Source organism: Oryzias latipes, chromosome 21, assembly GCF_053564925.1.
Source record: "Oryzias latipes strain Hd-rR chromosome 21, Olatipes_Hd-rR_3.1".
NCBI lineage: Eukaryota > Metazoa > Chordata > Actinopteri > Beloniformes > Adrianichthyidae > Oryzias > Oryzias latipes.
This window is the reverse complement of record NC_136257.1, coordinates 29,581,580-29,601,580: the sequence shown is the minus strand read 5'-3', so window position 1 is coordinate 29,601,580 and position 20,001 is coordinate 29,581,580. Positions and strand designations below refer to the sequence as shown.

Here is a 20,001-nt window from a genome sequence, read left to right as displayed (position 1 = left end):
TTTTAAGATAAAATTTGATCTTGAAATTAAGTAAACACTCATATTTAGATATGCTCTGATAATTAAAAGTATTTTCTTAAAATAAGCGTGCACTGAGAAAAATAAGGTATATTTATTTAAATAAGCTCAACCCCCCCCCCCCCATCCTATTTCAAGCGCTGCAACAGTACAACTATCCTTATTTCTAGACCAATTCAAATAAAGATACACATTTTCCGATAATATTCCGAATTATAAGAAAATTATGAGTAAAAAATAGCTTTATCAGAGATGCAACTTAGAATAAGGACTCAAAGATATTTAAATATCTCAGCAAATCCTCACATTTAATTGAAAATATTGATAAGTTATCTTTGTATTGCCTGTAAAAATATATATTTCAACTAGAAACTAGTCAAAAATACTTGGGGATATTTTGTGTTTTTGCAGTGCAGTAACTCTTTCAGGAGGAAGACAGTTCACTGTTACAAGGCTGATATGAGCTTTAAATATTATAGGAACTTTTAATATAATGGAGAGAAGTAAAGGAAAAGCGGTAATGTTTGTTGGGTAAAAATGTGACTTTTTATTAAAAAAAACAAAAATAAAAAGCCCAAAGTAAAGAAGTGAAATGTCAAAAATGGATTTGCTGAGTAACAAAGGTCACATATACGGCAAACTGCCTCCTGACACGTCTCTAATTCACATCAGATGACATTTGAGTGTCTCTGAAGAACAATTGCAGGATGCCCTCCTGCTTCTCAGTGGAGCTGGACTGCATAAAGCGTGTTAGCCTCCTCTGCCTCAGCTTCTTAGGTTTGTTTTCTGCTTCCACCTCATACATTTTCCTGTTAAGTCAGAACATTTAAGCTGTTTTACTACTAACAAGCTGACTTTTATGCCTCATAGTCTTTTAATTTGAGGGCTGCTTCCTTTAAATCCATTCAACAAAACTGTCGGTTATAAGCAATAATTAAAGAAGTTAAGTTCATGAAGTAAAGATTTGCTCTTTAATGAGTTACAGTCTAAACTGTACGATTGCAGACTCATTATTTCATCATTAAAGCTGCAAGTTTAGAGTTTTGGGACAAATGGAGGAAACGGAAACATCCAGACTGATTCGCTCAATCAAAGCAGGAGTCTGTCTCGCTCAGTGAGAGTTGATCATCAAGCTGCTGTGAGACATGCAGGCAGAAAATCCCAGAGCTTTGTTGTTTGCAATGTAAATGATGGCATACAAGATGCAAGCAAATGTCCTAATGGCAGCTATTGGGGTGTTTAAATTTATTCAGTGAAAGACTATTTTCACAGCAGACGGTTTTACAAAGGTTGCTGTTATTAATTAAAAAAAAAAAGGTTTTACTGAGCTTTAAAGCCGGTTTCTGTGAATGCAGTGACTGCACATGGACAACCGCTGCAAGTATGACTGGCCATGAAAATGAGAGACTCTGTGAGCCGTCCAGATTTGCATCTTAGACGTCGGCAGCGAGTTGAGAGTACGAGTGAAGCTCCACTGCCACTCAAGCAGAGGAACATCCATCACAAAACCAGTCCTCCGCCCCGTCCGGCACACTATGTGCTGCCTCGTTTCATCGACACAGGAAATTTCAGGCTTTTTAGCTCTTTTTCTGTCTGTTTCAATTTTACAGTGTGAAATTTAGCAAAAAAATTGAGTTTATCACATTTATGTAGTCATATGGAGCCTTTTTTTCTCCATATTAAAAAAAATGCTATTTTTCAAAGCGGTTTTTGCTTTTTACACTTTCATAAATTTTTTGGGATAATGACATTATTTTTTCTCCATTCTACAGAAAAAGGATAATTTCTGAGTACTCTTGTGGATCTATTACATCATTTATTATTTTACTTACAGACTGTAGAACTAAAAAGAGCAGAATGTGGTCAAATTCTTATAAAAAAAAACATGAAAACATATGTAACCCTTGTGCTATCCTATGGGGTCAAGATGACCATTGATGTGTTCCTCCTACCATGACAAAGGTGGATAAAGGTGGAAAGATTTCATGTAATCCATGGACACCAGTGAAGATCACAAATCATTGAAGAAAAAATGTTCAGCGCACTGTCTAGTGGGTCTAGATGACCCAACTCCCAATGCTAAAGTGCCTAGGATAGCACAAGGGTTATAGATCAATCTGAAGAAATCTGTGTGGGCAGGGGACATGGACTAAAACTCAAGTTGTCATGTTTTTGAGTCTCAGGCAACACAGCAATATAATTCAATATCTGCACTTTCATAAAGGGGTTTTTGTGACAAAACATCTCATAGTTCATGTTTGCATCGGTGTATTGACCCTAACTTCCTGAAAACGTCAGGAGGTGGATCAGACATCAGTTTTGTTCAGCTGACTGTAGTTGTTTTGGGGTCATAGTACAATAAGATGAGACGCCGCTTTTGTCTGAGGAAACTCTTTAATGGAAATTGTTGGTTTTTAGCAAGAAACTGAATTTAAGGGCTGCACACTGTCAGTTAATAAAACCTCTAAAAAAATGCACTCTTTAATGTGATACGCAGGTCTGAGAAACTGACAGATTCTTTTCTTTTTTAAATACTGAGGTAGGATAATAGCTTCTGGGTGTTCTGCTCCCTGCTCATCTTTTGTACTTAAATATGAATGTCCCAATTAAAGCAACTTTCAAATAACATATTTATTATGATAAATATCATATGGGGCTTTATAAATCTAAAAAATGCAGTTTCACAATTTGTTCAAAAAATTGGTTATTTTTGAAACAAAGATGACAAATTTAAAATCCTAATTTTTGTAATTTTATCTGAATTGAGGACCCCTCAAGCAGTTTTTAGTTTGAACGTTTTGTTTCGAGAACGTTTTGTTTCCAGTCGCTCACTTCTGCTCGTCTGCGTCGTCCAACAGCTGAACCGCCATCATTTGCTGCATGAAGCTGGAGGTCTGCGGACGTCTGGGTGTGAGTCGTCGCTGAGAATCAATAAAGAAAAAGGTCTCAGCTTTAATGGTAGAATCAGAGACTAGTTAGATCAAATGTTAAGTCTGCAGGCAGACATGAAAAATGGGGCCTTTAAGCCCAGGAGAAGTACGCAGAGTTTATATCATTGAACATTTGCAAAGTTAAGTGCCCCCTGATGACAAAGCATCTGCTCTCTTAGTCTCATTTAGGTCCCAGTAGTGTGAGCCCTAATGGCTATAAGTGCTGGTTAAGCAGGCAGAGTGGAGGTTCCTCCTCATTCAGTAGTTCCCATTCATTACGTTCCTCTGCTTTCTATGATTATGAAGGTGCAGCTTAAGCAGAAAAAAATGTTCTGTTTGTTTGCAATGATTTTTTACATTTAAAAAATTCTACAAGAAGGAATTTCTATGGCAAATAGTTTCCCTTCTTTTTATTTTTTTATTTTTTTTTAAAGATGACTGGTCTTATGCCGTATTCACAGCTGCCCTTACGAGTGGATGCGGTCCATCTGCGTATCCTTTCTATTTAGGATAAAAAATGGGCAAACCTGTACGGGGCACGCAGGGGGCCCACATGAAATATCAAAGTGATAGACTGCTTAAAATGTTTATGGACAGTTTTTCTATCAAGGTGACAGATTGGAGTGAACAATTATACAACACGCATGGGTAAGTTAGGGTGAAGTGGGTGAGATTACAGGGTGTTGTACAATCCTGCACACTGCGCAGGGAGCCCGTTAGTGCTGTTCACTTGATAAGTGTGCTCCTGCTAGAAATGAGGAAATTAGACAATCAGAGCGTAGTTTCTGTGAACATCCTACAAGCACTTGCATAAGCTTGCACACCCTGTGGGCGAAGCATTCTGACGTGGTCAGTAAGGGGCCAGTACACCTTACTGTGGCATTAGGGAACTGCATGAAGGATGAAACATGCTCATCTAAAGAGCAGCTTGTCAGTATTTTCGCTGCAGCTTCTGTGTAAAAACATCATTTGTCCGCTTTTCCTTCAATTGGATGAAGGCCGTGAATCTTGTCAACAGCTGAATTCAGCGGTAGAGCGGCCACGGTGCTGTCTAACATATCAAACAGGGATAACATTTACAAGGTCGCAGATTATCCCATGAATGCATGCTAATTGATTTATAAATGGCGGCCGCTGGGCTTGCAGATGAGTAAATAAATATTGCTTTGCTTTTGAAGTGGTGCTGCAGCTCCATACAACTGAAGAGCTAGAAAAAAACCTTTACAGCAGACGTGCAAAGACTTTATTAGCTAATGTAGAACTTCTTACAGCCTGGGGTGTTTGTTTATGTTGCAGGTTTGAACACAACAGCCTCAGTTTGTTAAACCTGCTGGGATTTTTTTAACCTTTTTCTGCAAAACCTAAAACAACGAAGGTTTTAGTAATTTGTCGTTTTAGCATCAACCACAGGAAGTAGTCGGCCACATGTACTCAGTTACTTTTCCTACAGTAACCTTTTGAGACAAACTGTACTTCTTACAGCACCTTAGATAAACGATGAGTTAAAAAAAACTGCATCTCACTCATTGCATTTTTTTGCTATTTAATTCTGAATTTTAGAGGGAACCTTCCAAAAAGAGAAGATTCAGTTTTGCTCGGTTACTTTAAATTATTTTCTTTTCAGGTCTGCCTTAGTCTGGGTTGAATTGGATAATTATTGTGGATTATTTGGATGTAAGTGGATTAATCCAGAGAACGAGAATGTCCCAAAAAAAAGAAAAACATAAAAGAAAAAGGGGGACATAGGGGAAAAAGAAACCCAACTGTTTTCTTAAGAGTAATCGTGAACTCTGGATGACATGTTTCCTCATTTAAAGTAGAAAATCACAACAGTTCATCAGAGATGTGGGCCGAAATGACAAATGATCGTGATCAATTTAGTATTGATCACTTTTGTTACAAAAGTTTGTCAGTCAGACATAACTTAGAAGTCCCTTAAAAAGATTAGTAACCTGTCATAATTTCCAAAGAAAATATATTTTTTTCCTGTTTTCTCAAGAATAAAAGTGCAACAAAAAGTAGAGATCCTGAGAAGACAAGTTTTTACGTCATTTTCTAGTGAAAACTAACTGACAAAATATTAGACATGATCGTTGTCAATGTCTGTACCGTAGATTCGGACAAATTTGATTGGTTTATTTATTTATTTTTTTATCTTATATTTAACCCCAGTTGTAAATCAAAGCTTTATAAATAAGCCAAAAGGAACTGAAGAAGGTTTAGATGATAAATCCTAAACATTAGGATTATAAATGCTCACTTACTTATATGACCAGTCCAGACACTAATAAATATTTGGATGACAACATTTTTCTTCTAACCTCAGAGTAATTGTACTGTCATTTGAGTGGCTGGCTCTGGTTAGCAGTGAAAGGCAGCAGAGGAAAAATGCGACATCTTGTTTCACCACAGATGGAAGGCGGATAGAAACACACAGAATTAGAGTTGGAGAAAAGGATGCAAATGTAGTTCCACTTTGAAATTTCAGGCCCTCTGGGTTGTCATTTCAACCCATCAGCCCAGTTTTGTCTCCAAATCACGTAAACAAAAAAGGCACATCATTAATACTGATCTGCCTGTAATAGAATAGAAAAGAAAAAAACGGCAGCTGAGGACACATCTTCATGTCAGTTACTTGTCTTTCTATGTCATTCCGTCTCTTATGGACGGTTCTGCATCTCATTCCACTGACGTTTCTGACATATCCAGTTTGATCTGTTCTGATGCTGAATGATCAACCGTCCTGCACTCAATCTTCACGGAGGCAGCAGCAGACATCCATCATCTGAAGACTCACTTAGAAGACATGCATGTAGATCACGAGCTTGGGGAAGCTCCCTCTACCAGTGGTTGCGTCTGATTGGAATGTTGAACCAACCATGGAATTGGTGGAGAAGGTAGAAGCTTCAGGTCAACATCATCCACAGGGTAAAATGGAGAACACACTCTTTAAACACTTGGGTTATTTCTTAAACCCAATTTGGGGGTTTGTCATGTTGGAATAGTTGGGTTACTGTTTGAAGCAACACTCATTTATTTTGGGGTTATTGTTGTTTCATTTGGACCAAATGTATGTTTGTTTTTTTCCATAAGAAAATCAGAAAAGAATAGTCCCTTTTTAACTTTGTAGTTGAGTTAAAAACCAACCCAACTTGGGTTATTTATAGAGTTTTTAGTGTGCAGACTGTACCTAATAGTTTAGTCCCTACTGCCCCTATGGGTAAATATGGGCTGTCCGCAGCTGCCCCTTTTACGGGGAATGCAGATGGCCCGCACAAAATATCCAGCTTGTAGACCACTCTGTGAGCCAAAACGTTCATGCACATTTTTTATGGGCATGCTGCGAGCGACAGGTTGTATTGAACACCTGTGCATCATGGAAAGGTACGTCAGGTTAAAGTAGGTGGGACGCAGGAGTGTCATACAGATTTTTCTTTTCTCAACCCCCCACCAAATCCTGCAAACTGCCCAAGAGGCCCGTGAGTGCTGTTCAGGTAATATGTCAGAACCCTGTCTTCCCCTCTGGTCACCGACGGGAGCCGTCCCCAGAGTTCTAGCCATACTGCAACCCCCGGCACACACTTCCTGGATGCCGCACACCTGACCCGCATTGATTCATCAACCACAGCATAGTTAAGCACTGCACTGCACTGAGTCAAGCTCAGTGCAAAGTATTGTTTGTGCCACTCTGCCTTCATTATGGAGCTTTATATTTGAACCCGATCCTCTGTCTCCTGACTGTTTGCTTTCCGCCTGCCCGACTCTCGCCTGGATCCTGATTACCCCGTCTCTCCTCTGATGAACTTGCCTTCTTCTTGAAACTGCCTGACCCTGATTTAGCTTTGTGGACTTTTTTTTTTTTTTTGTAAATATCTTTTTATTATTTTTAAGAACATGAACAAAGTTAGAAGCATTGAAACAGTATATATTAAACAAAAAAAAAGAAAGAAAAAAGCAATAGAAGAAGGTAAGTAGAGTTTGTCAGGTTTAAATTTTTTCCTTTCCAGAATACTGAACACAAAGTTCACTATATATCATAACCTTTTCTTGTTTTGTACATATACCATTTTTCCCAGTCCTTCAGAAATTGTTCTTCCTTCATTCTTAGTTTGTATACAAGTCTCTCCATTGTTTGGATTTCTTCCACAACATACATCCATTGCTGACATGTTGGGGCTTCAGCCTTCTGCCAATTCTTAGTCATGGCTTTCTTTGCTGCCACAAGAAGAGCTTTTACTAGATTTTGGTCCACTTTATGTACAGTTCCCTTTAAGTAACCCAGATACATCACAAGACAGGTTCGGGGTATCTTATACCTGAGTGTTTCACATAAAGCAAAGTGGATGGTGTCCCAGAAGAGCTTTATTTTCTCACATTCCCAAAAAATAAATGTCTGATTAGAATCCTTAGCCATGCAAATTCTCCAGCACAGTTGCTGAGTTTGAATTAGTTTGCCCTTGATTTGTGGTGTTATAAAATATCCTATTTGGTTTTTCTGAGCAAATTCTCGCCATTTTTGTGACTGCATAGTGGTTTGATGAACTTTCCTGCTTTGTGGACCTTTAGTTGAGCTAATAAACCTGCTGCATTTGGATCCAGCTGTCTGCTTGTTCCTGTGACATAACAAGTGCGGGCCTTTTAGATTAGATTAGATGTGCTTTTATTGTCATTGTCCATTGTAAAATGTAATTGAACCCTTTTATAGGTTTCTAGCCCTAATAGATGCACCATACAACAGCATCACCTGAAGTTCATAGGTGCGTGCAACGAATACTTTTAATACACTTACCACACACACACAATAATGGTACGTTCCATTTTCAATAAGCCTCAAGAGAACCTGTGCTCCTCTTACGATGCAGCCGCTCATCTCCACAATCCTCCACAGCCCAACCCAGAAAACCTGAGTGGGTCAACCCCCTTATGGCTGCATGTGACTACATCTTAAGTCCTGGAAAAGGAATCCTAAATAAAAAAAGAAAAATGTTTCTGCCATTGCCATTTTAAGACAATTATTAAACCCTCCTCCCTTTTAAATGTCGAATGGAAGAATGTATGCATTCAACAAAGCAGCTCAGAGGTTAGCTGACTATCTGGGAATGATTGAGCTTATTGATTTACATCAATTTACATTTTCTCAGTCAGCACGGATGGAAAACTGAGATCTGCATGTAGTTTTCTTAGCAAATCCATTTGGAATAGCACTACGGAGTTCGCTGTGCGAATCTCTGAAATATTTTAAAGTGTCGGGCACATGTCGTTAAGACTGTGGCTGAAAAAGAGATGTTTTGTCACATGAGTTCAAAGTGAAAGAAACTATAAAACCTTTTCTTTACAAAATATCTTCTTTATATACTTCTATAATTTTCTTGGATGCCCAAATCCTATTTCCTTTCATGCTCTCAGCACTTCGATTTATTCCAGATTTGCATATTTATGCTCATATAAAAGGTTTTATGTGTCCTTTTTAGGATTGACAGACCTTGAAAGAGAAGGACTGCTGGGCCTGTAAATAATATTTCTCATACTGAATAGAGAGAAACTACTGGAAGAAAAGTCTCAGTGGGCTGATATGCATCTCACGAACGGATTCAAAGGGGGTTTTGATATCAGTTGCCTCCGCTCAGCTGCATGAGCATGCCTGAGGACCGCGCTGGAGATCACGACAGCTGATCAGAAACGCTCGTCTGTTTACTCCCGTAAATCCGTGGAAGCGCGTCAGGAACCCGAGGAAATGTGTGGCGAGGACGCTTTGATGGAGCGTCCCAGCTGAGTTCAACACGTTTTAACCGTTGGTCCTCGTGAACTCATTAAAGAAGAAAGTTGTGGTTTTTAGTAAGTAAGATGAATACTTTTAGTATTAGGTTGTCTTTAAACATTTACACGCACACATTTATAATCCATCCTGAACTGTGCAACTGTAATTTCTCCTGGTAAGGTTACTTACGTGAGACTGAAAAAAGGCCAAACACCACAGAGGACCACTCCTTTTGTCATGAGCTCCGCTTGGACATAACAGGCAGAAATATCTGTAGTTTTTTAAGAGATTACCTGACAATCTCTGACATTTTAAACACACTTTTTTTCAAATAACGGCATTGAAAAGCAGCTTTGAAGTATAGATATGCTGCTCGTAAATATTTATCTAAGAGCCAATAATATATTTTAAAGCATCCAGGATTTACCATGGCTTCACCCTACTGTGGATGGGATAGGCTCCAGCAACCCTGTTTGTTTCATTTGTTTTAAATAGTTTAGATTTTTGTGGACAAACTCATTGCTGGGGTCCGGTTGTTGTTTTGTTTTTTGACATCTGTCTCTGAAGTGGTCATTTGAGTACCGCTAACTCAAACTTTTGTACTAAATGGAACCAAATCCACGTGGGTCTAAAGCTAAGATTTCAGCTATTTTCCTATTTGTCTGGAAGTTGACTCATGGTACCTGGACTTAGCTTTAAGACCTCACGTGGATCGTCAAGAACCTTCACCGACATGTTTGATGTTTGATTTCATTGCCGTTTCGGAATTGCTTCATGTAAGAAAACCTTTATTTTTCTAAATGTCAAAACTTTTATGTTTTGTAAAGCTACACGAACATCTTCAAATGAGACCAATAAAATTCTTGTTTAATTGTTTGGGGTACACTTTACGTTTACACTTGTGTATTATTAATATTTAAGGCAGTTCTGCATATAGCATATATCAGCCTTTCTTCATAAAAATCAACCATTATTTTGTTTATTTTTAACTCATACGAATATTTTAGCCCAGTTACTTCAAACTAATAAGTATTTTGGAAACTATTAGTGCAGTATCGTGGTTTGAAATTGCTATCTATTTTGTAAGACTAAAAGACTGTATTTTTATGGGACTTTATATAGTGCAAACACTGATGTTTTGACCCCTCTCTAATGCCTTGTACTCATGTGCATTATTAAATTGAGACCAATTTGATGCACAAACTGGTTCACATAGGGATTTAATGCTGATCCACTCTGGGTATTGTCTTATAAGATGCAAAGGTATCTATCCGAGAACAAAGACAAAGTGTACACTGAACTCATCTCCGTTTTGCAAGTCTTAGAGACATTAGTCAGCCTGCTGACAGTAAAATCATTCTTTATATAACCTGTGGTCAATCTTTTATGAAATATTTTTAACCCTAAAATATGTTTGTTTGTTTTTTTTCCTGATTTTCTTGAGCTTAATTTTTTAGTCCAGATCTAAACAGCTTGGATGCTGTGGTGTGGATTTGTATTGATATTTATTTTTGAATCATGTGTCTGTAATTAGGAACCCCCTGCTGAATTTCTGGTGTCAGAAATGAACCAGAGTCTGGCTTCCTCAATCTCCTCAGTGAGTTTCAGGATTTAATGACTGGATAACTGTGGTTTCTTCAAAGGGGTAGTTGGAAATGTGGGTTCACCTGATGCATAATTACGTTTCTGGACTAGAAGCGCATGCTGTGTTTGACACTGATCCATGCATTGGATGCAAGTCCTCCAGACAGAGTGATTCATGCAAAGAATTCAGCAGAGTAAATAGTCTGAAGACTAATTGTCTACTTTGAACTCATACATCGTTTCATATTTTTGTTTTCCTGTAGTTAAAAATACTTTTCTTTGCTGTGCAAAAGCGTCTTTGCCTGTGGAATCGTTGGAGGGTGTTTCAGTCAGGAAGTTGTGCGTGATCTTCAGCGTAGCTGCACGTTTTCCCTCATACTTTCAAAGCCAGACCAGATGAATCCAGCGAGCTAAATAGTGTTGAAAGTTAGCTAAGCTTTCCTCTCTGCAGAGCTGTGGGATTAAACGGCTGATGTCTTGGTGATTATAAACGGATGTCTGTGTGTTTTCTCTGCTCTAATGAGAGAATAACATCCAGCACCGCCTGGATGTCTGAACGCCTGAAGCTGCAACGCATCTTTGATGGAATTAGGACAAGGATCTTCAAATTTGTCTCAGACGGGCCTTGATTAGCCCGCAATGATGGAAGCGCTGAGTCGTGATAGAAATGGGAGCAGTTTGTATGCTTTGTGTCGTAGGAAAAAACAGCAATTATCTTGTAATTGTCCCAAAATATTCGTTATTTCCAACACAATGCAGGGATTATTTGAAGATTGAGATGTTTATGTTTTTATTTGATCATTTTGAGAGGCTTGATGGGGAAACATACACAACTTAAAAAATAAAGGGAACATATCCTATACCTCTGGCGCATCCAAACTCCGGCCTGTGGGCCAAATGCAGCCCACATTTAAAGTGGGAGTAATACTAAGTTCTTGAGGTGTTCCCATTTATCTTTATAGAACAGAGTAATTTAATAGTCTTGAATTCTTTCCTGAATACGTTCAAACTGGGTCAAAGAGAGACAGAGGTACAGCTGAAAGCAGCGCCATTGAGACGCAGCTCCTGGTTTATATAACGGGAGAGTCTCTGATCGCATGAGCGTCAGAGTTCTTAACACAGTTTTGGAGAAGCATCGAAGTCGCTGCTCACATCAGGTTTAGTGAGAATGCTGCAGTAGTTCTTCAACTGTTGCAGTTCTGCATTAATAATTTGAATGAATAATTGATTAACCAACTGTGTGTAAAACGGAAGCCCTTCATTGGAACAAAGCGACAGGGGCAAAGTTACATCTTAGAGCTAGCAGAGCGACCGTGCACCGCACCGCACACACACACACACACACCACACACAACGACATACACCCATTTGAAAACTAAAGATCAGCTCAAACTCCATCTGTTCACATCATAACACTGATGTGATGCCGGCACAGAGGGCGAGCGGAAAGTGAGGAAAATCTGAGCTGAAAATAAGGAAACTGACAACAACCGTGTGCGTTTTTGTGTGTATGCGTGTGCGCACACACACAGACACAAGCCTTTGTGTGCCAAAAATCAACCCAAAAAGATATAAGATAGCAATCCAACCTTCAAACTTCACAAAGTATTTTAGCACTCAGACAGAAAATGAGTCACACAGGCCGTGTGTGTGTGGGGGGGGGGGTATGATAAGGGGGGGTGCTTGGAGTTAGCTGAACAACAAAGTACAAATAAAGAGAACAGTTCATTTGATGTGCTCGCTGGTGACAGCTCAGCCTGCTTCTTCTTTTTATTTCCTTTGGTTTCAGATGGAGGGATCTGTTTCTTTCTTCTCCTTTTCTGGAGGGGGGGGGGGGGTGTTGGGGGGGGGGGGGGGTATCTCCCAGAAACCCTCAATACTGGATGCCAGTAATGAAGATCTGTTTTTTTGTATGACAGCTCAGAAAACTGTCAGGACAGTTTCCACATCCATCCGGCTATTTTTCCCGTTTGTCTGTTCCTGATCCAGGCTGGAAAGGAGCTTGACACCATTCCAGCTGTCGTCACACCTGCCCCTACATGATCTCTGCATGATCATGATCTGCATGAATTAAAAAATCTTTGGCAAGGACGACACGATGCGTCAACCAATCAGGGACTCAGCTTTGGGTATGTGACAAGGTCAGTGACTCAATCAGCAGGTAGAATCCAATTCCATCATGGAGGATTGATTCCATCGTTCTCCTCCTGAACTTTATGATATTTTTCTTATTTCTTAAGACAATAATAAAAAGGTCTCTAATTTTATCCTTATTTTCATATTTTTTCCGTCCTCTGACTTGTGTGGGACACAGAGACTTAAAAAACTGCAGACACGCAATAGACACGCAAATTGCGTTCAGTTTAAACGCAGCATAAGAAAGAAGAATTGCAAAAATACTCTGGTGCTTGCAGGCCAGGACTGCTGCATGTTAGGGAGCATGAATTTTTCCTGCTTTAGCTTTTTAAGTTCATATTTTTTTTTACAGTTCGTGGCTCTGAAAGTCATGGCTCATTGTTGCAGCTCATCCATGCGGTTTCTGAAGATTAACGCTGACGTTTCTCAGGCTCTTTTTGGTGGGGTTAAGGTGTGACTCTGACCTTCTTGGTTCCCCCTCAGACTCCTTGAGTTTTTGACACAGAAATAATCGGTAGAAGTTGAAGATGAGGGTTTTTCTTTTCTTCCAGTGTTGAATGTAGCAAAGGTAAGGTGTGAGTCTTTTCCAGTATCAGCGTGGCTCTCATGGCACGCCTGTTTCTCCTGTTAAGACATTGTAGAAAATGCGGCAAACGCTCTGTATGCAAAATGTAATGCGGTGCAGAAAAGAAGGTTTTCTCTGCTAGCAGTCAGACCCGTGTGTGTCACTCACAACACGACTTCTTCAGTCAGCAGAGCTTTTCTTTGTGTTACTTTTATTTATTCATGGTCCAGACTTTACTTATTTACGTCGTACTCTTCAGTAAAGAGGCCATCCCACCTGGAACATGCTCCGGTCCTGTGCTCCTGCCTTTCTTTTTCTTTTCTTAATTAGTACATCCATGTGTTGTCATGTCATTTTTCAACTCATTTCTTGAAAAACAACATTTTTTGTCTCAGTCTGTCCCCTTAGCCTTTAAGTCTTAGTCACAGCTGCTGTTAAGGATCGGGGCTGTCTACGTGTCTGTGAAACCTTGGAAGCAGGATGTAGTCAGTCTGGTGCGCGAACTTCAGTGCCCGTTGAGTTTGGTCCCAAAATCTTTCTGCCATCTCTTTGATGTTGTGAGCTGTGTTTTTGTGTAATAGAATGAGGAGCATATCCTTTGCTATAAGTTCCTGCCGTCATCCTCAGAGCTCACCTCCCGTAATTGTACAGAAAGTGGATATCGATCTCAAGTCATGCTGTCAGATGCTGCGTTTTTGTCGAATCAAATGACATCTTATGTCCTCCGTCCTTTGCTTTGTCAGGGATGTGGGGAACAACTCTGCTGACGGGCATCTTCACATCCCAAAAGGGGCTTCAGAGGGTTGATTTAGTTACAGGACTTTTTTTTTTTTTTTTGCTGAGCAAGCAGATTGGGGCTGAATGCCTCTCATGTTAGACAGATTTGACCGTTACAATAGGGGCTTATGAATCTTCAGAGAAACAAATTGTTTATTTGTTAAAAACCATTTTGTATTTGAGGCTAAACTTTATTTATAATAATTATGTTTAGATGCATTTCTTGTTGGACCAGATTGAAAAAAAGAAGCCAAAAGAGTCATAGTAGTGTCATAAGTATATTGCATGACTTAGTTCTCACATATCCACACTACCAAATAGTTTGCACACAACTATTTACATGCCTTAAGTATATTCATACATAGAGGACTTATCTCACCTACTGTAACAAACTTATGCACAGAGACAGGTACACACAACAATAGCATAACAAACTTTCTTGGAGAGGGGTGTAAAAACATACCAACCCATATATGGTGGTTAGTTACAAGACTTTAACTGAGAGCCAGTTTAGCTCGTGCTGGTTTGCGGCGCCTTCCGTCCGTGAAACCAGGGTTCAACTCCGGGCTGCTCCCTGTTCCCTTCTCTCCTTCCAAGCCCGGTTTGAGAAGGTTGCGTCAGGAAGGGCATCCGGCGTAAAACATTGCCAAATTTACCATGCGACTTGTTCGCTGTGGCGACCCCTGATGGGAGAAGCCGAAAGTGGAAGAAGTTACAAGACTTTAACTCTTGTGCTATCTTAGATGACCCCACCCTTACATTGACATGTTCTCCCTACCATGACAAAGGTGGAATGGATATCATGTAATCCATGGACACCAGTGAAGATCACAAATCATTGAAGAAAAAGGTTCAGAGCACTATCTAGTGGGTCTAGATGACCCAACTCCCAATGTTAAAGTGCCTAGAATAGCACAAGGGTTAATGCGGAGATATGAGTAACAGAAACATCTGTTCTGTAGTGATGGAATGTTCACTGAATTGTGTAATTTAAAATTCACATTTATGTTTTTTACTGCTTTTGTGCGACCTCACTTTGTGTCCAAACATTTCTGAAATGTAAAATTTCTGCTTGTGTAATGCACTTTGTTAAAAAATAAGATATGATGCAGCCCTAAAATGCCGTTTGAAAGGTTAGAAGTTCACTAAGGACAAAGAAAAAAAGCAACTTCATCAGTGAATTTGTGTTTTAAGGTCAGCCTGAGTGATACATTTGCTCCCTGATGAGGAGCCTTGTCTGCTATGAGTCTAACAGCTCGATGAACTGCATGCAAACATTAAACACAGACCAACAAGAGTGGAAGCTGTGTGCTGTCGGCTTGAATTGGATTCTAGCCTCCAACATGGTGTGAACCAGTAACCAGCCGCAAGTCTCTTGCACAGTGTCTTGACCTCGACCCCGCTGCCTTCCTACAGTCTCTTACTCTGACCCCCCCCCCACAAACACACACACATACACACACACACCCCAGAAGCTCAGCGTTCATTCAACTGGCAGCAGGACCCGGGATCTTCTTTCCTAAACAAATGATTTGCAAATCTTCAAAGAAGCAGCAGAGGTACAAACCCAGACGGGGTGACCCTGCTCTCTAAAGTCTTGTTGTTCTGGTGCCAAACAGCCCTAAGCTGTTTACAGCTTGAAACCTTCCACAAAGAAAGACCTGGTGCCGTGGAGCCGGATCATAAGTCTTTTATTAGACTGTGGGGTCTACAGATCAAAAGCCACTGCCCAAGCAGATATATTTCACTAAACAGATGCGATGTGGCGATGGATTACTTGTAACATGACATGAGTCACAGGCAGGGTTACATCTAGTGGGGATTGTCCCGCAGGGCCCTCATGGTTTGCCGTACTCGCACGTATGCAGAAACGGAAAGAGCTGGTTTGATGGTCTGCAGCTTCAGTCTCTCCGTTTAGTCTCAGAGGTCTCATTAAGGAAATTTCCAGCAACACGCAGATGTTTCCAGCAAAGACTTCAGATTTCTTCACATGCTGAGGCAGCATTTAAATATTGAGGCCAGATATTTGTCTATAGTTAAAAACACAGGAAAAAAGTATGAAAAAGACCCAAAACTATTGTTTATTTTTATGCAGTTATCCACCTTTAACCCAAAAAGCATAAGAACCAGAGTGAACATACAGAACTTACAGGAAAGTATTGTGAACTTCTGAACTTCACAAGTTTTCAGTGTGTCCCCTTCAAAATAAAGTGCCACGTCCAGCTAAAATGCTGTGGAAACAAAGAGCTTGAAAGACCAGAATACTCTTTAAGGATGGAAAGACATATTTATTTGGAGACCAAATGACAAGACTAAATTCAAAGTTGGAGTTCATATTAAACAATTTAAAAATAAAAATAAAAGCAGCTCAGCTGCTAGACAGGTTAAGTTGAAAGGAAAAAAAAACGGATGTAACCCTTGTGCTATTTCAGATTCAATTCAATTCAATTCAATTTTATTTGTATAGCCCAAATTCACAACAACAGTCGTCTCGATGGGCTTCGTATCTGTAATTGAAAAAGTGAAACATAAACTCAAAAGGATCATGAATACATAGAATTCAATAGGAAATTACTAAATTGAACTAACAAACTGACTAAGCTATACTGGACATCCCTGCCCTTAGACCCCCCCTTCGCGGTCAGGAAAAACTCCTAAGATGACCCCACCCTTACATTGACGTGTTCTCCCTACCATGACAAAGGTGGATAAAGGTGGAAAGATTTCATGTAATCCATGGACACCAGTGAAGATCACAAATCATTGAAAAGAAAAGGTTCAGCCCCGCGGGCTAGTGGGTCTAGATGACCCAACTCCCAATGGTAAAGTGCTTAGGAAAGCACAAGGGTTACTGAACATCGGCGTTCTGCAAAATGACATGGTTTTTTTTCAAATTTTGGCTGAAAATGTCATAAATAAAAGACCACATGCAACACTTTTTACAACAGAAGGAAAGATGATCAGAGTGGGACTACGTTAACTTCTAAACCTAACTTCAACAACAAAATAGAAAATTGAAATCAATTGAAAAATTCTCTCTTATTTTGAAAGTGAAGTAAAAAAAAATACATTTGTTTATGATTTTTTTATGTATTAACCCATTGGATCAAAAAGTGCTGTTTACATATGTTACAATTTGACAAAATTTGAAATTTGACAAAACAATTGCAAACAAAAAAAAGAATCAGTTTGTTTTGATTTCAACAGGTTTAGGCCATTAGTAACTTTTAAAGAATGTTTTAACATGAAACAGAAACATCTCACTCTTATATGCTGAACATTCCAGGCAAAAGATTTTTTTCTCTTATGGTTTTATGTAAATGTACTTCTTTGGATCATAAAGTCTTTATGTATATTCAAATTAAACCAAAACCAAATTTTCAGCTTCAATTGGACAGTAAAAATGCAAAATAAATAGATAAATAAAAACAATGCTTTGAGTGGAGTATTACACAAGACTTTTTTGCATGTGTTTTTATATAAATTTGAAGTGTTTTTTTATGTAGATTACGCAGTTGTGTTCAGCCTCCTCCATCTGTTTTTTTTGCATTTTGTCTTCAACATGCAGACTCTACAGTGACCTTACCAACTGCACGTACATTGTGGCGCAGGGAATGAACTGCTACTGGCCCAACCGCATGGTGGACGAGTTCTTCATCCAAGTGCACAGATACTACTTCCACAACTGCTCGTTGTCTGGGCGACTTCTCAAAGACCCTCCAAATCGCATCCTGGGCCCCTTCATCGTCGTACCCATCCTGGTAACCCTGCTCATGACGGCCCTGGTGGTGTGGAGGAGCAAGCGCAGCGAGGGCATTGTGTAGGGGAACCGTCCCAGCACTGGAGACACAAGCGCAGCTTTTTGTTCGAGGTTACATCATTTTAATCGACCAAAGGATCTTTTATTCTGAGCGCTAGCATCTGTGGAGTAAGTCTAGGGAGGAATTATTTACTATTTATGAACCTGGAGGAGCTGACTGACACTGAGTTCATCTAAACCTGATGAGTAATGTAAAAGGAAAAAAGTTTGAAGTTGGGACAGATTGTTTGCAAAAAAAAGGGTTTACTTTATAAAGTTGTACAGCATAAAGCCCAAAAGGAAGAAAAAAAACAATAACTTTGATTTATACACATGCTGAAAATATATATGTACAGTTTGATTCCATGTGCTTGTTTTTCTTCTGTTTTAAGTTATTCAGTCCACTTTTATGTAATGAAGATGGATCAGGTCCCAGGTTGAAACCACAAAAAAACAAAAACAAAATAACAGTTCAGCTACAAAGAAGTCAAAAAGCAGCAGGTTGACCAACCAGCGGAGAATTGCCATCGATCAAAGCACAAGCAGTGTGTAAAACAACGTCAGTTTCTAACGATGTAGGATGCCTTTGCTGTGGTGGAGTGTCCCATTTATGTTATTTTTTTTTGAATACCCTCTTTTGCCTTTTTAGATTGATTGACCTGCAACCTGCCTGGCAGCAAACCACACTTGAAATGCACCCACACGCTGTATGTTGTGCCAAAAGGCCTCTGAAGATGTTCGTTGTGAAATGTTGGACTTTCAAGCGGAGCGACTGAAGAGTTGAATAAAATGTCTGGATAATGTGTTCAAGTAAAGCTTCAAAACTACAGGTTCTTGTCTGAAAAAGCGGCTTTCTTTCATTAATTTGGATTTATTTTTACAAAACTTAGCGCACAGTACTGCTGTATTAATGTGCAGCTTTTATATTTTACAAATGTTGCGGCTGTGAAAATAATGGACGAGGCTTGTGGACCCATTGGTGAGTGTTTGAAATCATGTCTCAACTCCGTGGTTGTTTTCCCATTGACAACGCCTCCGATTAGGCGGCGCATGAGGCTCGGTATGTTAATGGTTACATCCAGTGAGGCCATTCTAAAGAAGATTCATAGTGCGTCAGTTGACAGATCACGCCTCCTTCATAAGCTGCAGAAAAAGGTAGCCGAAAAGTAGGAAAGGAACACTAATCTTAGGAGGAGGATCATTAAAAAGTAGTAAAATGATCTGTTCATGTAGCACGTAGTTTTTGTAATACAAGAAATCTAGAAACAAGGAGTTCCACACAAGAGAAAAATAAGGTAAAAAACTAACTTACTGGTAGATAAAATGACTTAAAATCCAATGTTAAACTGCTGTATAATAGATCCTTTTTGCAATTTTTGAGCAAATAGTTTGAATTTTGGGGTTTTTATTTACCTAATTGTAGTTCATTTTGGTTGCAGTAACACAAAAACTACTTTACCAAATGGAAGCAACTCATTGTAGAGCAAAATGAGAGCACTCTCTTGGTACAAGTTGTCCTATCTTAAATCCACAAAAAACTCAACCTAGCACTTATAACTTAAAAGATGAATCTAGATTTTTGATTCCAAAACAACAACAATGAATGCCGGTGTAACATTTATTAAACTTGAAAATAACATCCTTAAAATTTAAACATAAATTTCTGTGAAATTTGACTTTTTGATTTTGAGCAAAGACCAGTCAGAACAACTTTCAAACCTGCTAAAAGTTCTTGAATGTCTAAAACCAAAGTTTTAAAAATATCAAATAGTTTATGCGCACTTTAATGAAATGTGATGGTAGACAAAGTCGATATCGGCAAACTGACCTGGTTCCATTACTTGTTTAAATGGGCTTCACTCTGGAAGTTATCGGTTGCCTCCTTTTTATATATATTAATCAAGCAGATAACAACAAAACAATGAGGTTCTTCTAAGTCTTTCAAAAACTTTTAATTTACAGGAATGTTCAGACAACACATCTGGAATACCGGTGTGACGGCAGAGGGTCAGTAAGAAATCTTTACATCTTGTTTGACCTAAAGGTTTTATGCAGTGATGATGAAATAAGAATGCTCCAAACTAGCAGTACAAATCAATCAGTTGGTACTGTTCTAGTATTACAAATTTAATTTCAGGTTGTAAGATTGTTACTGAGGTTTAAAAAAAAAAAGAATGTTGACTTCATATCCCATAGTGCACTTGTTTTGACGATCCAGATTCAGCTTCATGACTGATTAGTGACCAGAAACACTTAAGAAGAGTTTTTGAGAACATTAAGAGAAGCAGTTTGCATCATTAAAACACAATTAAATTTATAGAATAATAAGTTTTGATTAATTGATTGATGTTTACTTGATCCCAGGCAAAACTGCACTACAGTTCATTGCCCCACTTACTCATCACACAAGGACTCATACACAATAGATTTTAAA

At 39.1% G+C, this 20,001-nt stretch overlaps 1 protein-coding gene across 4 annotated transcripts in view; it reads left to right on the top strand.

Annotated features, from left to right (window-relative positions):
* The window catches only part of ramp1 (receptor activity modifying protein 1), a 71,092-nt gene extending 52,696 nt beyond the window's left edge, over nt 1–18,396 (top strand). For all 4 annotated transcript variants that reach the window (XM_004081990.5, XM_011489960.4, XM_078939473.1 and 1 more), the window contains one exon: nt 17,337–18,396. In XM_004081990.5, the coding sequence (XP_004082038.1) occupies nt 17,337–17,592 (256 nt within the window). In that variant the 3' untranslated portion in view covers nt 17,593–18,396. The remainder of the gene's footprint in view (nt 1–17,336) is intronic.
* Nucleotides 18,397–20,001: the final 1,605 nt, after the last annotated feature.